At 36.5% G+C, this 13,875-nt stretch overlaps 1 protein-coding gene across 1 annotated transcript in view; it reads left to right on the plus strand.

The window, feature by feature from the left end:
- Nucleotides 1–4,369: 4,369 nt before the first annotated feature.
- The window catches only part of LOC140577441 (cadherin-like protein 26), a 16,353-nt gene continuing 6,847 nt past the window's right edge, over nt 4,370–13,875 (plus strand). Inside the window, exons 1-6 of the mRNA XM_072697425.1 lie at nt 4,370–4,381; nt 9,266–9,364; nt 10,406–10,555; nt 11,289–11,427; nt 11,888–12,060; nt 12,179–12,310. Coding sequence (XP_072553526.1) covers nt 4,370–4,381; nt 9,266–9,364; nt 10,406–10,555; nt 11,289–11,427; nt 11,888–12,060; nt 12,179–12,310 — 705 coding nt within the window. The remainder of the gene's footprint in view (nt 4,382–9,265; nt 9,365–10,405; nt 10,556–11,288; nt 11,428–11,887; nt 12,061–12,178; nt 12,311–13,875) is intronic.

The following is a 13,875-nucleotide window of genomic DNA, read 5'->3' on the forward strand; positions in this document are numbered from 1 at the left end:
CAGATTGACACTGTGTCAAAAAGTGGAAACAGAAAAAATGGAGATGGAAGGTTTTGCGTGACAGCGACTGAATGCCAACACATGAAGATTTGAGCAGAAATGTTGTCAACAACCTTCAAACACAACCACAACAAAGCCTCCAGACCACGCCCACACTGCTGCTTTGCATACCCAGCATGCTACACAACAATACCAGCATTATGTGAAACACACGAAACCTGATAGCGACCAAAAACAAGCCTCAGCCATTCACCTGTGTTTCCATAGAAGACCACACCTGAAGGGCCTCTCTTTCAGGTGCACTGAACTTGCACCCCGCCGTCGTTCAGGGAGCAGCTTCATTAAAACTGCAGGTGGATACAGATCTGATCTTCTCGCTGTTAGTCTTACCTGTTCAAGACTAAATCTGGAACATTGCTGTAAACAAAAGCTTGATATTTAATCACAGAACAGGTTTAACGCTAATCTAATACAGTAGAGAGAGAGAATACTGTAGCCAGCTGGGACAGGGGGCGGGGTCTTAGTGTGTAGTAGCACAGTAAAAAGAAGTACATACAGTATATACACTTTGTCCCTGTGCAGTACTCTATCAGACCAGGAGGGAGAGCCATTGTAATAAATACAGTGAAGATCTGTGATTCAAAGGCCTGAAGAGAAATTTATTCTAATTTATTTCTAAAGTGAGATTGAGTGTAAAATAATAATATTCTATATATATCATATATATTATTACTAAATTCTATAAATGTTTTATATAATTAACTATTTGTTTTATATAGTAACTATATACTATTATAGAATCTATTATATAATTCTATTTTATCTATAATTCTATTTTATCTATATTTGACCTAGTTTATCTATAATAAAAATTCTTCTAAAGTCTTATAATAAAATATAGCAGTTGTAGCAGAACTGTTGCTTTTTTGGTTGTTTGTTTTTTCTTTTATTGTTTTTAATGTTGTAATTGTTGTTGTTCTTGTATTATTGTTGTTTTTTGTTGTGTTTTATGTGGTTGTTATTGTTAGTGTCGAGTTTATAAGCTCAGTTAAATTAGTTGTTACAAAATTATGTTTTTATTTTTATTTTTATTCTTATTTTTTATTGTTTACAGAGTGAAACTGTTCTATTTGTAACTCTTCTAACTAGGGCTGGGTGGTACGTCCAAAAATGTATATCACAATTATTTTATTTTATTATTATTATATATTTTTTTTATTTCATATGGTTTCGTGGTATTTTAATTTATTCATATTATATTTCTTTTTGTCAGTTAAATTGACTAAACTTGAAAAAAAAACTTGAATCCTTTAAGAAACAGTAGGTCTATCTATACAGGATAATATGGGTCTTCATTTTCTACTAATACACATATATAACAACTAAAGTGTGTATCAGACGTTTCAGAGCTAAATAATAACCTGTCATTGCTGCTCTCTTCACAACACATCTGATGAAAATTTATGAGCCGAACTTCAAGAAATAAAAACGCTTAACCTCTCGAGACCCTGCGTCCTCATAGTGGGACATTACATGTCTGCTTCTCTGCACCATCATACTTCCTTTTTTAAAACTTTGGCCTCATATTGAGAAACTGCCCGTACCATCTAGTGGTCACATGACTATGTTACACTTAATTGATTGTAAACAAGATGTCAGGAATCAAACGTTTCTACAGCTAGTCCAGACAGAAGCCTGGGCCAGGTCAAATTCTTAGGTCTTATGTTTGAAACCAGTTAATTTATGTACAATATTAATATCTCTAGCTTCATATAACATACATTTATTGTGTTTATATATATATTTGTCATTATACTTATTCTGTTTCTCTCTGTTTATATTGACATTTATAAGATTATGTGGGGAAATGGAGGAAGTGCTTGTTTCTGCTGTGCATATGACAATAAACTTTTTAATCTTAAACTTGATTTATGACTAATTTTAGCAATGATAAGAAGCTACAACATCTATGAAGACAAAGTGCTGGTTTGAGGACACTGGGATTATATTACGTCACTGGTTGTGCTTCTTTTTATAATTACAGGCAGAGTTTCAACGTCAAAAGCAGAACAAATGCTCAATGTAATTGTAGATACGTGTTTTTGTGCATTTTTGGTTTCATATGTGATGTGGTGTGTTTAACTTGGGTACAGTTTGTCAAGTTATTTATTTATTTGTGCTTTCATTTGACTTTATCATACTTTCTACCTCTACTTTGATGCATTTTAGATATTATATAAATATTAAATAAATATTATATTTTTTCCAATGAAAACATTTATTCGTCAGTTATTTACTTATAACTTTGCAATCAAAGTAATATTTGCAGAATTGTATAGCCATGTTTAGGGCTGGAAATCAACAGTTTACATTTATGTTTGTATCCTCATGTTTACAGTTTGAATAAACAGTTTTATACTTTGTCAGTTTCAGTCAGGTGTTTTTTGTTTTGTTTAGTTTTTTTTGCAAAAACGACTTCCTGTACAAAGACTAGATTTAGTTTTTATATTTGTTGGGTCGTACTAATCCCCAAAAATTACAGAATTAAAGAAATTTGGTCAAAGTTCAGTTTTACTTTAGTTCCTCAACATTACTGTAGCATTTGCATAACTTCATACGTAAGTAAGTGTGCGTGTGTGCGTGTGTGTGTGTGTGTGCGTGTGTGTGTGTGTGTGTGTGTGTGTGTGGAAAGAGTGATTGTAGCTGAGGTGTCTCACAGGCCTTCTTGTCTGGACTTGTCTGTTCTTGAGTTCCTGTGAAACATCATCAGTTGCAGCCTGGTGCAGTACACCACGCACAGTCCGAATGCCCGTATGTGTTCTGGTTCTTCCCGTGTTATCGAGGATGCATCACGATGTGACTTGTGTGGACTTGACACAGCCAAATATCCCAGAATGCATTACCCATTACACACCACGCTGCTGTTCCAGTTGCAGAATGACTGTACAGCTCCCTCCCGTTTTCCGGGGTTTGTACTGGCCCAGTCAGAACTACTGGGTACAGCAATCCGAACCAGGCGTACTTTGTAGTGAGAATCCCTCTCAGACTCTGCTGGTTGACGACCTCTAAGGTCTGTCTCTCCTCTGTTAATTGTGAGTTTGCCGGCAGAAGCGAGGGGGTTTACTTTAAATCAGGTGGACATGAAAACAGCCCGGGGGTCCTGTTCTGGTCTGCTGTCACTAGCAACACAATGCTAACAGTATTATGGGATGTAAGAAACAGTGCATTGAATGAATGGTGTCATACCACCCAGCATTAGGTCTTCCCCTGGGTGTCCGAACAGCAGAGTCCAACGCTTGCTGTCTTCAAACCCAGACTGAAGACCCTCCTCTTCTGAGAGGACTCAGGCGAAGAGAAGAGTACTATGGTCTGCATATTGACTTGTGTTTAGTAGAGTCTAAGATTAGAGGATCTGAATTTTAGTCTGTTTAAACTAGCTGAGGTTTTTCTTCAGTAAACAGTGAAGCTCTTCTGTAAGTCGATCTGGAGAAGAGCTTCTGCTAAACGCAGTAAATGTAAATGTCTAACTACTTCTACTGAGATCTATCAGTGACAGTATTTTTTACCTCCTGATTCTCTTTTCTAGGTTTACGTTGGGTGTGATGTGTTGGTTCAGCTCCTGGATTGAATTTTTGCTCTCACTCTGGAGCTGCAGGGTATCATTTTCCCACTAACAGAGAAGATCCAAACAGAGAAGGACAGAGCTCAGCTTTCCTGCAGTCATTATTCTACAGCAGGATCAACACTTTTGCTGGAGGATCTAATCACTGGCCCTGCAGGCTGTGATAAGCGTCAGCTCTACTGGAGTTAAGATGATCTCTGCTTTCTCCACTTTCTTCCAGTGAAATGAAGATCAGATGGTCCAGCTTCTGAAGAACTCACCAGACCTGTTTTACAGAGCAGCTCCCTGCAGTCCTCCACCCCCTGTACTCTCACCTCTCCACTGTCCACAGAGTGAAAGGTGCAGAGGTCAGCTTTGTTTGTTGGATCCTTTCTTGTGAACGGATGGCAATTAAAGTTCATTCATTTTGGGATTGTGATTTGTGTGCAAAATGACCTAAACCTGAAACTCTGGTGGGTTCAGAGAGTTAGAGCACCACCTATTGTTCAGCTCTGTAAGTGTCTTCTTTTAAGACATAGACACATACAGTCTGGTGTACTGTGCCTATGTGTAGAGATGGAAAATCCAGGTCCAGAAAGTAAAAATCCGCTCCATTATTTTAATAAACATAATGTATTTAATGTGCTGCTGCTTTTGCACATCCCACAAGCTGTTAAATTCAGTAAATAAACAGTAATTATGTATTAAACGTTTAGAACTGTGTCTCTGTGGAGAATGTGACTAATTGTTTTATTTAGAGTTAGAGTGATGGTAAATCAGGTGAGCTGCTGCTGCTGCTGATGGAGGTGAACACATCCTCCACGCTGTGCTGGCTGGACTGGGGGGCGTCCAGGAGAACCCTGGAGGAACCGAGCTCTGTTCTTCAGACTAGCTCACCGACAAGATCTCACTACTTTCTTTCTTCAGAATGAGAAGCTCTTGTTTCTCCTTTTTACTGGATTCATGTTCAGCTGCTTTATCTGTTCTGATCAGATCTGGAGCTTCTACTGTAGAACCCTCTCACTGCTGAGAGACAGGGGTTAGAGTGATGATGGAATTAGGGTATATGTGTGTCTAGAGAGGAATCTTTAGACAAAATGAATGAGCAGGTGTCTGAATACTTTTGTTTAGGGTGTATAATGCACGGTTTGGCTACAGAAGATACCATTGCAGTGCACTATGTAGGGAGTAGGGTGTCTGGAAAAGTTGTTGTGAAGATAATCTGCTCCAAACAGCGCTAAGCCTGTCCATTAGAACTTGACCTGTTCTCACCTGGGTCACATCTAGTTGCACTTTTCCACAGGACAGTACACTGCTGTGCAGTGAGTGGTCTGTATGGGCTACATGTAGTGGTGGGGTCTGTGCTGTGCAGTGAGTGGTCTGTATGGGCTACATGTAGTGGTGGGGTCTGTGCTGGGCAGTGAGTGGTCTGTATGGGCTACATGTAGTGGGGGAACTTCAGTCAGCCTAATAGAGCAGACAGCTGATGACCGCCTGTGTCCGAATACTTTTCCGAATTATTCTGAGACATCCTCCTGCTTCTTGCTTTGGTGTAAAGGGTTAAGGAAGGTGCCACTCCAGGATAACTTTACTGTTACACTGGAAGCCATTCTCTGAAATCCTGCACTGCCATTAATGGACTTTAATCCTTAAACAGAATTCAGGCCCACACAGAAACAACCTCACCCGTTTCCTCATACCAGCTCTCAACTTTATGAGGCGCACACATATTTCCCCAACAGCTACAGATTACACACGGATCAGTAAAACTGTTTCCATGCCTCCTTCATAGTTTCTTCTGAAATCAAGACTATTAAAAAGAGTTTACTCTGCTTTTAATGGAGTAACTGTCTCTACTGTCCAGAGAAGAAGGCTTTCTACTAGATTTTGGTCTCATCCTAAAAGTACTGGATGGAGCTCCTCCACCATCATTCCAGAGAACACAGCTCTTCCACTGCTCCACAGCTTGATGCTGGGATGCTCTATACCTATCTAGCCCACGCCTGGCATTAGGCAGCATGGCGTCAATAGCTTCATGATATATATCTGCTCCAGAGAGTCCAATTCTATTGGCAGTCTTTCTCCTCCCTACAGGGACTAGACAATCTGTGTATGCATTTGCACAACTATGTCAGCACTATGTGCAACTTGAAGTAGCTGAATGCATTTATTAGAAGAGATGTCTGTAAACATTTGGACATATAGTACATGTCTGAGAAAAAGGCAATTTGGGATTCAGCCAGTGTGCATGGAGCGCTACACTCTGGAGTGAATTATTTTGTGGATGTTTGTGTTTGTGAATTTAATCTTCAAGCTCAAATGTAGTTGGGTTAGGCAGCAGGACGATGATCCAGAGCACATTCAGAGCAAGCCTACCATCTGAACGGCTTACAATGAACAGGACGAAGGTTTTGCAGTGGTCTTCTCAAAGTGCTGATTTGAATGCCTTTGAGATACTGAACTTTAAGCTGGTACTTCATTTCAAAAGCCTTAAATTGTGGTGGAATTCAATTCCACTTAGAAAAGTGGGCCAAAATCTCCTTTTTGGAGCTAAATAGTTGTAGGGAACATCTGGTTGCAATTGTTGCTACTGCTAAATATGGTCTAGTTATTTTGCTGTTTATCAACTTCAATACTTTCAATGTTCTGTTTTGGGTTCTCTGATGTTTTTTTTTTAGTTTATAGTACATTTCTAGCTCCTTAATTTCTAGCACCTTATTACACTCTAAGGTGTATTACTCAGTAACTACAGGGACTTCTTTACAAATTGGTGGAGCTATTTCTTGGTAGCAGAGGTTTGTAATAACATTTTCAGCCCACCGGCGGGACATGAGTTTTTTAAAGGGTTAATGAGCTTCTGAAGCCATTTACAGACAAATATGCAAAACATAAGGAAGGCAAATACTTTTCTGCACAGATCCTTATCCTTGGGTGTGCATGTTACATTTTTTACGGAAAATGTTCTATGGCAGATTCAAACTCTTAATTAAAAATTAAACTAAACTTTAAATAAACACTAAATTCCAGCTTAAATGTATATTGTTTTACTCAAAACATATCGTGCAACATGAGAAGACACAATACCTGAGAAACAGAAACCAACACAATCGTACCTCCCACTCTCGTCTTTAAGAGATCATGTCTGAGGGAATGGAATGAATCTGTTCTGCTGGATTTCATCTGAAAAAATTCCTTAAACCTCCCGCCCACTACCTTAAAGGCTGCGAGTCTGGAGTCTGGCATCAAATCACAACAGGAGCTACAGGACTAGAGATACACCGACGACTCCAGAATGAGGAAGACTAATATCTGCATCATCGTCTTCATTCTAACTGTGAGTATAGACCTCTTATCCCGTATATATAACACATACATATATATATATATATATATATATATATATATATATATATATATATATATATATATATATATATAATACATACATATATAACATATATATATATATATATAACACATACATATATATATAACACTTACATTTATAACACAAACATACCGTAGCATTTCATACTGCAGCGCTTTATTGCAGTTTAGTGTTCACTCAACTCAAACCCGCTTCATGTTCACGCTCTGCATCAGTTGCATGAGCATGATTATCAACCTTTATGAATTCTGTGACTCATTCCCAATACAAATCAGACCAATGAAGTATTTAGAAAAGTCAATTCAGCTTATTTAGTATTTTTCATACGTCTATTTAAAAATGATATGAATATTATAGAATAATTTATCCCATTTGTAAACATCGTTGCTTGTTTGATGTCATACCTACTGAAACTACAGTATTTTTATTTCCAATTAATAATATTATATATACACTATATGTCCAAATGTCTGTGGACACTTCTTTTAATAAATGCATTCAGCTACTTTAAGCTGCACCCACTGCTGACACAGATGTACAAATGCACACACACAGATTGTCTAGTCCCTGTAGAACAGAAGTACTGCCAATAGAATAGGACTCAACATCATGAACCTATTTTCTGCACATTTTATACACAGTTTCTGTGTATAAAGCTACAAAGTTCTTGTATTGCAGATTTTGTTCCCCAAGTCATTAATATTTTAATAAAGTACTCTGCAGACTGTATATAAGTTATTTAGAACATAAACATACATTCAGAAATGCTGGACTCTGGATATTCTTTAAAACTGACCCCATTAAACTTTGGGATTGCTATAATCATTGCTTTAAATGTAATGAAATATACCAGTGATTAAATCACATACCTGGGCATTTTTAAAAGTCTGTCCAGAGTTTTCCAAATGTGTATTTTTTCAAGATTAACTTTTCTTAAACTCTCACAATGTAATTTGCATATAGTTTATATTATTATTTTATTTTATTTTATTTTATTATTTTTTATGTTATTTTATTTTATTATTATTAATAGTATTAGTAATGCTACAGTAATAGTAACATTTATAGTAATGGTAAAAGTAGTAAATGTAACAGTAATAGCACTCATAATAGTAATAGTAATAACAATAGTAATGGTATTCATAGTAATAATAGTAATAATGCTAAACATAAATGTTTTAATGGTAACAGTTAAGGCAGTAATAATAATAATAATAATAATAATAATAATAATAATAATAATAGTAGTAAAAGAGTAAATAGTAGTAACACTAGAATTAGCAATAATCTCAGTAGTAATAATAGTTATACTACTAAAAGTACATTTTATAATACTAACAGTAAAGGTATTAGTGGTCATAATAATAATAATAATAATAATAATAATAATAATAATAATAATAATAATTGGAATAATAGTAGTAGTAGTAAAATAAATAGTAGTAACAATACAATGAGCAGAAATAATGTAGTAATAATGGTAATATCAATAAGAAATATTAGTAAACAGTAATACTAATAACTAATAATAATAATAGCAATAATAGTAATAATACTTATAGTAATTATTTGTGTTGAATTAATACTTGGAAACTAAAATAAAAATAATATGTATGATATGTGACGGAACAGCACATTCTACCTGAAATCAAAACCACCCTTATTAGTATCCGTCACCCCTATGCCAGATGCATTGTGGGTGGCACGTGTTTATTATTGGTGCCAACTGTGTCACAATACATTCAAACCGTTCCTGGTCTCGATAAAAACAGTGCTTTACTGTAGACAGAGAGACGGAGACTCAGCTGAAGGGTGAGCCTTTCCTTAGATTCGGGACAAATTCAGAAAAAATCACCATAAGATTATTTTTTAATGCATTCACATCTATATTTTTATAAACATATAATATGTCATATGTAATCACATGTAAATTTTCCAATAGTTTACAATACAATACAAAAATTCAATCTTGTCAATTCAATCTAATTAAAGCATTGATTTATTCTGTAAATAGTACAAGTAAAGGTGCACGTATCAACAGTGGCAGCTTGCCGAGCCCGGATATCGAACCCACAACCCTGTCATCAATAGGCCGGAGCTCTAACCGCTAAGCCACCCCTGCAAAAAGCTGTTTATGAATACTATAAGGATATTCAATGTGTTCACAGTCCTCCACATCTTTATTACTGGGTAAACAGATGTGGTTTACTTAAATATTTAAATAAAGTTAATGCGTGGTGTACTGAGCTCTGAGTGTGGTGGTGTTTGTCCAGCAGGTGTGGACTGCAGATGCAGGCTGGATAGTGGATTTTTACCCCATGAACTTTACTCTGGAGGAGGAGTACAGCGGGGCCCTCCCCCACACTCTGGCACAGGTAGGTTAGCTTCTCCAGGGCTGGACATTACCTCCCTACTGTCCTTAAGTGTTATTTTGGAAGATTTGTACTTTGTAAGCAATTAAATTACATGTTTTGTGTTTTTTTACTTACTTACACTTTCAGGAGTAGTTTTAAGTCCCTACTTTTTCATGTAGACCTCAGACACTTGAATTTTTGAAGTATATATATATTTTTACCAGTCTGATATATTTGTGTTTCTGTGTGTAAATATGTAAATGTCATAAGCTGGTCAGAGAGTGGACATAAGTGCGTGTATAAGTGTGTGGAAATGGATCACAAAGCAGATGCAGTTACTGATTGGCTAAAAGGAGCGATGGCCAAAGACCCCAGTGTGAAGGAAGGAGCTGAGTCTGCAGGTGGATGGAAGCAGACGGTCATACGGGTCTACCAGCAGTAGCAGAAACCCCAGCCTACAGGACGTTCTCCTCATTCTCGAGCAGAAGTGAGCGAAGGCCTCTTGCTTGTATTGATGGTCTGCAATTCTCTGTGGAGAGCTCTTTCAGATGTTGGAGGTGAAGAACCTGCTCTGACCTCTAGAAGCAGTTCTCATCTGGAAGTGAATCGATCTTCATTCACAAGCTGTGAAACCCGCCGCCGGTACCTGTCTGAATCCTGAAGAGGACTTCCTATAGGCTGGGGTTTCTGCCACTGCTGGTAGACCTGTATGACCGTCTGCTTCCATCCACCTGCAGACTCAGCTCCTTCCTTCACACTGGGGTCTTTGGCCACGCCCAAATGCAGTCACTCCTTTTTGTATTTTGCTAGTGCTAGGGGGAGCTAAGAGCGGGTGGGTTAATTGGTAGTACCAAATTGAAAGAAACAGGGGACAATTCGACAAACAGAACCTGTCATTTGATAAAAAGGTTCTTTACCAGTTTGAAGGCTCTTTACATTCACACACATCACTGAGAAATATACACTGGGAGGTTCTTTAGGGAATCAAATGTGGTTCTCATGTGGGATAGCTTTAAGAACTCTGTGGAGAATAATGTTCTTCTGTGTTTTTTTGGTTCTCAGCTAAACATGGAGAAGGAATCCCTTCTTGGATGCACTGCCTCCGGACCTGGCATCGATAAAGAGCCAGTGGGAGTTTTTCACATTGACAAGAACCGAGCACTTATCGAGGTCAATGAGAAAGTGGACTACGAGGAGTACAAGAACTTTATGGTAAAGCTTTCTGATGATCCTCTGTTTCAAAACCGTTCACATTTAAGAATTCTCTATTAAACTTAATTAAGTGAGCAGTTAAGTCATTAGACCCTTATTAAAGCCTCATGGGTTCTTCAAAGGTTCTGTAATAAAGGGTTCTAAATGGGTTCTAAACAGAACAGATACTTTGACCATTAAAAAATGCTCATCAAAAATACTATAGAATCATTTTATATAGAATTTATTCCTATCTCTGTGCGTCTGTAAATCACATCTTTAAATTAACTTAAATTAAAACTAAACATATTCACTATTTTCAATGACAAAAATAAACATTTTTTGCAAATATATACTTTTTATTATCTAGTGATTTATTCCAAAATGTTATTTGTAATAATAAAAAATCATTTCTACACTGCTTTATGATTTAAGAAATTGTGATCACATAACAAACATCCTGATAAATATACATCAACATTTTTATACATTGCACACCATCTGATATATGATTTTGTTGGAATCATCTGAAATACATTCTATTGTTTGGATGATAATATAAAAAATGTATATGGTATCAGTTTATATATAAAGTTGATTAACAAAATGAAAGTTTTAGTAAAGTTTAAATAAGTTTACTTAACAGATTTAAAAAAGAGTAAATGCTCAAAAATACAAATGTCAGCATTTGTGTGTGTGTGTGTGTGTGTGTGTGTGTGTGTGTGTGTGTGTGTGTGTGTGTGTGTATTTGTAGCTCAGACTGGACTGCTTCAGCTCTGATAACGTGCACACGAGACTGGGAGTGGAAATTCAGGTTCTGGATATTAATGATAACGTTCCTGAGTTTGATCAAGAGAAATACGAGACCAGCGTCAAAGAATCAACACCACAAGGTAAAGAACCCACAGTTTTACCCTGAGAACCTCAGAGTGTGAATTTCTAATATCCTGTCAGAACCGATTTACGCGTCAAGCGAAAGCTTCTATCTCTAAAATGTTCTTTCTACTGAAAACATCTTTTCTTTAAATAAATGAACAAATCGAGTGAAATTGAGTAACACCGCTTTGAAATGTGGAGTTCAAATCTTATGGCCAAACAAGCTGGCATTTCACTGCTGTCTAACAAAAACCTTCTATCTCCATTTCTGCTGTTTTTCTCTTTTCTCCATAATGTGAATCTGCAGTTGTTTAGAATTTCCTGATGAACGGACCAATAGAAATGCTCCAACATGACTCTTATAAATAAAATCTTTTTATTTTGGCTTCCATCGAAAGTTCAAAAGGTTTTCCTCGTCCTGTGAAGCTGCTGATCTGGAGATTGTCTTTCCACACATAGTTTATGTGTTTTCTGCAGGTACAGACTTGCTGACAGTGCGTGCTGTGGATCAGGACGACATCGGCACAAGAAACGGACTCTTCACCTTCACCATTACTTCTGTTTCTCCACCCACGTCAAACCTGGACTTCTTCATCCAACAGCAGAGCAACACTGGACGCATCTCATTCAGGGGGTGTCTGGACTATGAGGTCAGTTCAGAGTCTGACCTTTTCACTTTGTTTCATATAGTAAAGATTGTGTTCATGTGTGTAATTAAATACATTTATACATTTATTTATTTATGCCATTTTTATCATTTCAATGAAGGAGGCCCAGAGTTACACTATACTGGTGGAAGCAAAGGATCATGGGGAAAGCGTGCAGCTGTCCAGCACAGCTACAGTCATAGTCAACATTATTGACAACAATGACCACAAACCAGAGCTGTCTGTTAGACCGGTGAGTCCAATTACATAGTCCAGAACACCACTTATAACATATATAATAACTTATAAACAGCTTATACACAGCTTATAAACAGCTTATACACAGTTTATAAACAGCTTATACACAGCTTATAAACAGCTTATACACAGTTTATAAACAGCTTATAAACAGCTTATACACAGCTTATACACAGCTTATAAACAGCTTATACACAGCTTATAAACAGCTTATACACAGCTTATAAACAGCTTATAAACAGCTTATACACAGCTTATACACAGCTTATAAACAGCTTATACACGGCTTATACACAGCTTATACACAGCTTATAAATGGTTTCAAAAATATGAATGTTACTAATGGTTAAAAATCTTTAATGATTAAAATCATTAATACTCAGTTCTACCACATCAATAAAAGGACAACAGTGATCTATGGATGTTCCTCCATACTGTTGAAGCTCAGAAGCTGCAGGTTCCTGATCTACTGTGGGTTCTCCATCAGTCAGTGTTCCAGCTGTCAGCTTCAGCAGAGCTCTGTTAATACCTGACTACAGCTGAACCCCAACAGGAGCTTCAATTACTCACTAATGATCATCTGATCAGCTCATTAACATATGAAAAAACTACTCTCACAGTCTGAGCTCTGAGAGATACTGCTGAGCCTCACTGTTTCAGCAGTGCTGATCTTCATGTTTGGAGCTCATTAACTAACGCTGATGAGTCTTTAAACGAGCCTTTAAATCAGTTGTTTATAAACATTAACAAATTCAATAAATACTGAGGTGATTTACACTTAACATTAAGAATCACTCCAGTGTTTATAAATATTAATAAATTGTTAAGAAATGCTGATCTTACAATAAAAACATTGCTGGGGTTAATAAGTGTTAATAACTTTTTACACTTTACAACAAGACCTTTTTTGTTTGTTTTTTATTTAAAATGAATAATCTATTAATAAATGCAGATACATTTATTTACTATTTACAGTGTTAGTGTTTATATGCACTAATAGACTCAATAAATATTGATGCATTTTACCACGTTTGGTGTTTATAAGTGTTAATAACTTATTCATAAATGCTGATGTGGTTTATTATACACATGTGTTTTAATAAATGCTAAAGTGACATTTTACAAAAAGTCCATTCTTGGTGTTTAAAGTTTGTTATAGCTCTTTAATAACTGCTAATTATTGTTTAGGCTTTACATTGAGACCCCTGTAGGTGTTTAGAGGCATGAATAACCTATTAATAAATGCAAATGTGTTTAGCAGTTTATGATAAGACGCTTTCATGTGTTTGTGAGTGTTATTACGGCATTAATAAATGGTCAAAGACCATTTGTTACCATGGTTGACCATGGTTGAGGTTTTATGGTAGAAACCTATTCAGAAAGTTCTGCTGAAGCTCAGAGGTTTAACACTGACCGATAGAGAAGAACCAGCAAACATCTGAGCTTTAACAGTAGAGATGACTGTCTAGTAAAAGCCAGATCACTTTTATATATTTTATATATATTTGTGTTATAACTGCTTATTAATGATGATTAAGCTGTTTATAAACAAATTAACAA

This window comes from Salminus brasiliensis, chromosome 14 (assembly GCF_030463535.1).
Source record: "Salminus brasiliensis chromosome 14, fSalBra1.hap2, whole genome shotgun sequence".
Taxonomy (NCBI): Eukaryota; Metazoa; Chordata; class Actinopteri; order Characiformes; family Bryconidae; genus Salminus; species Salminus brasiliensis.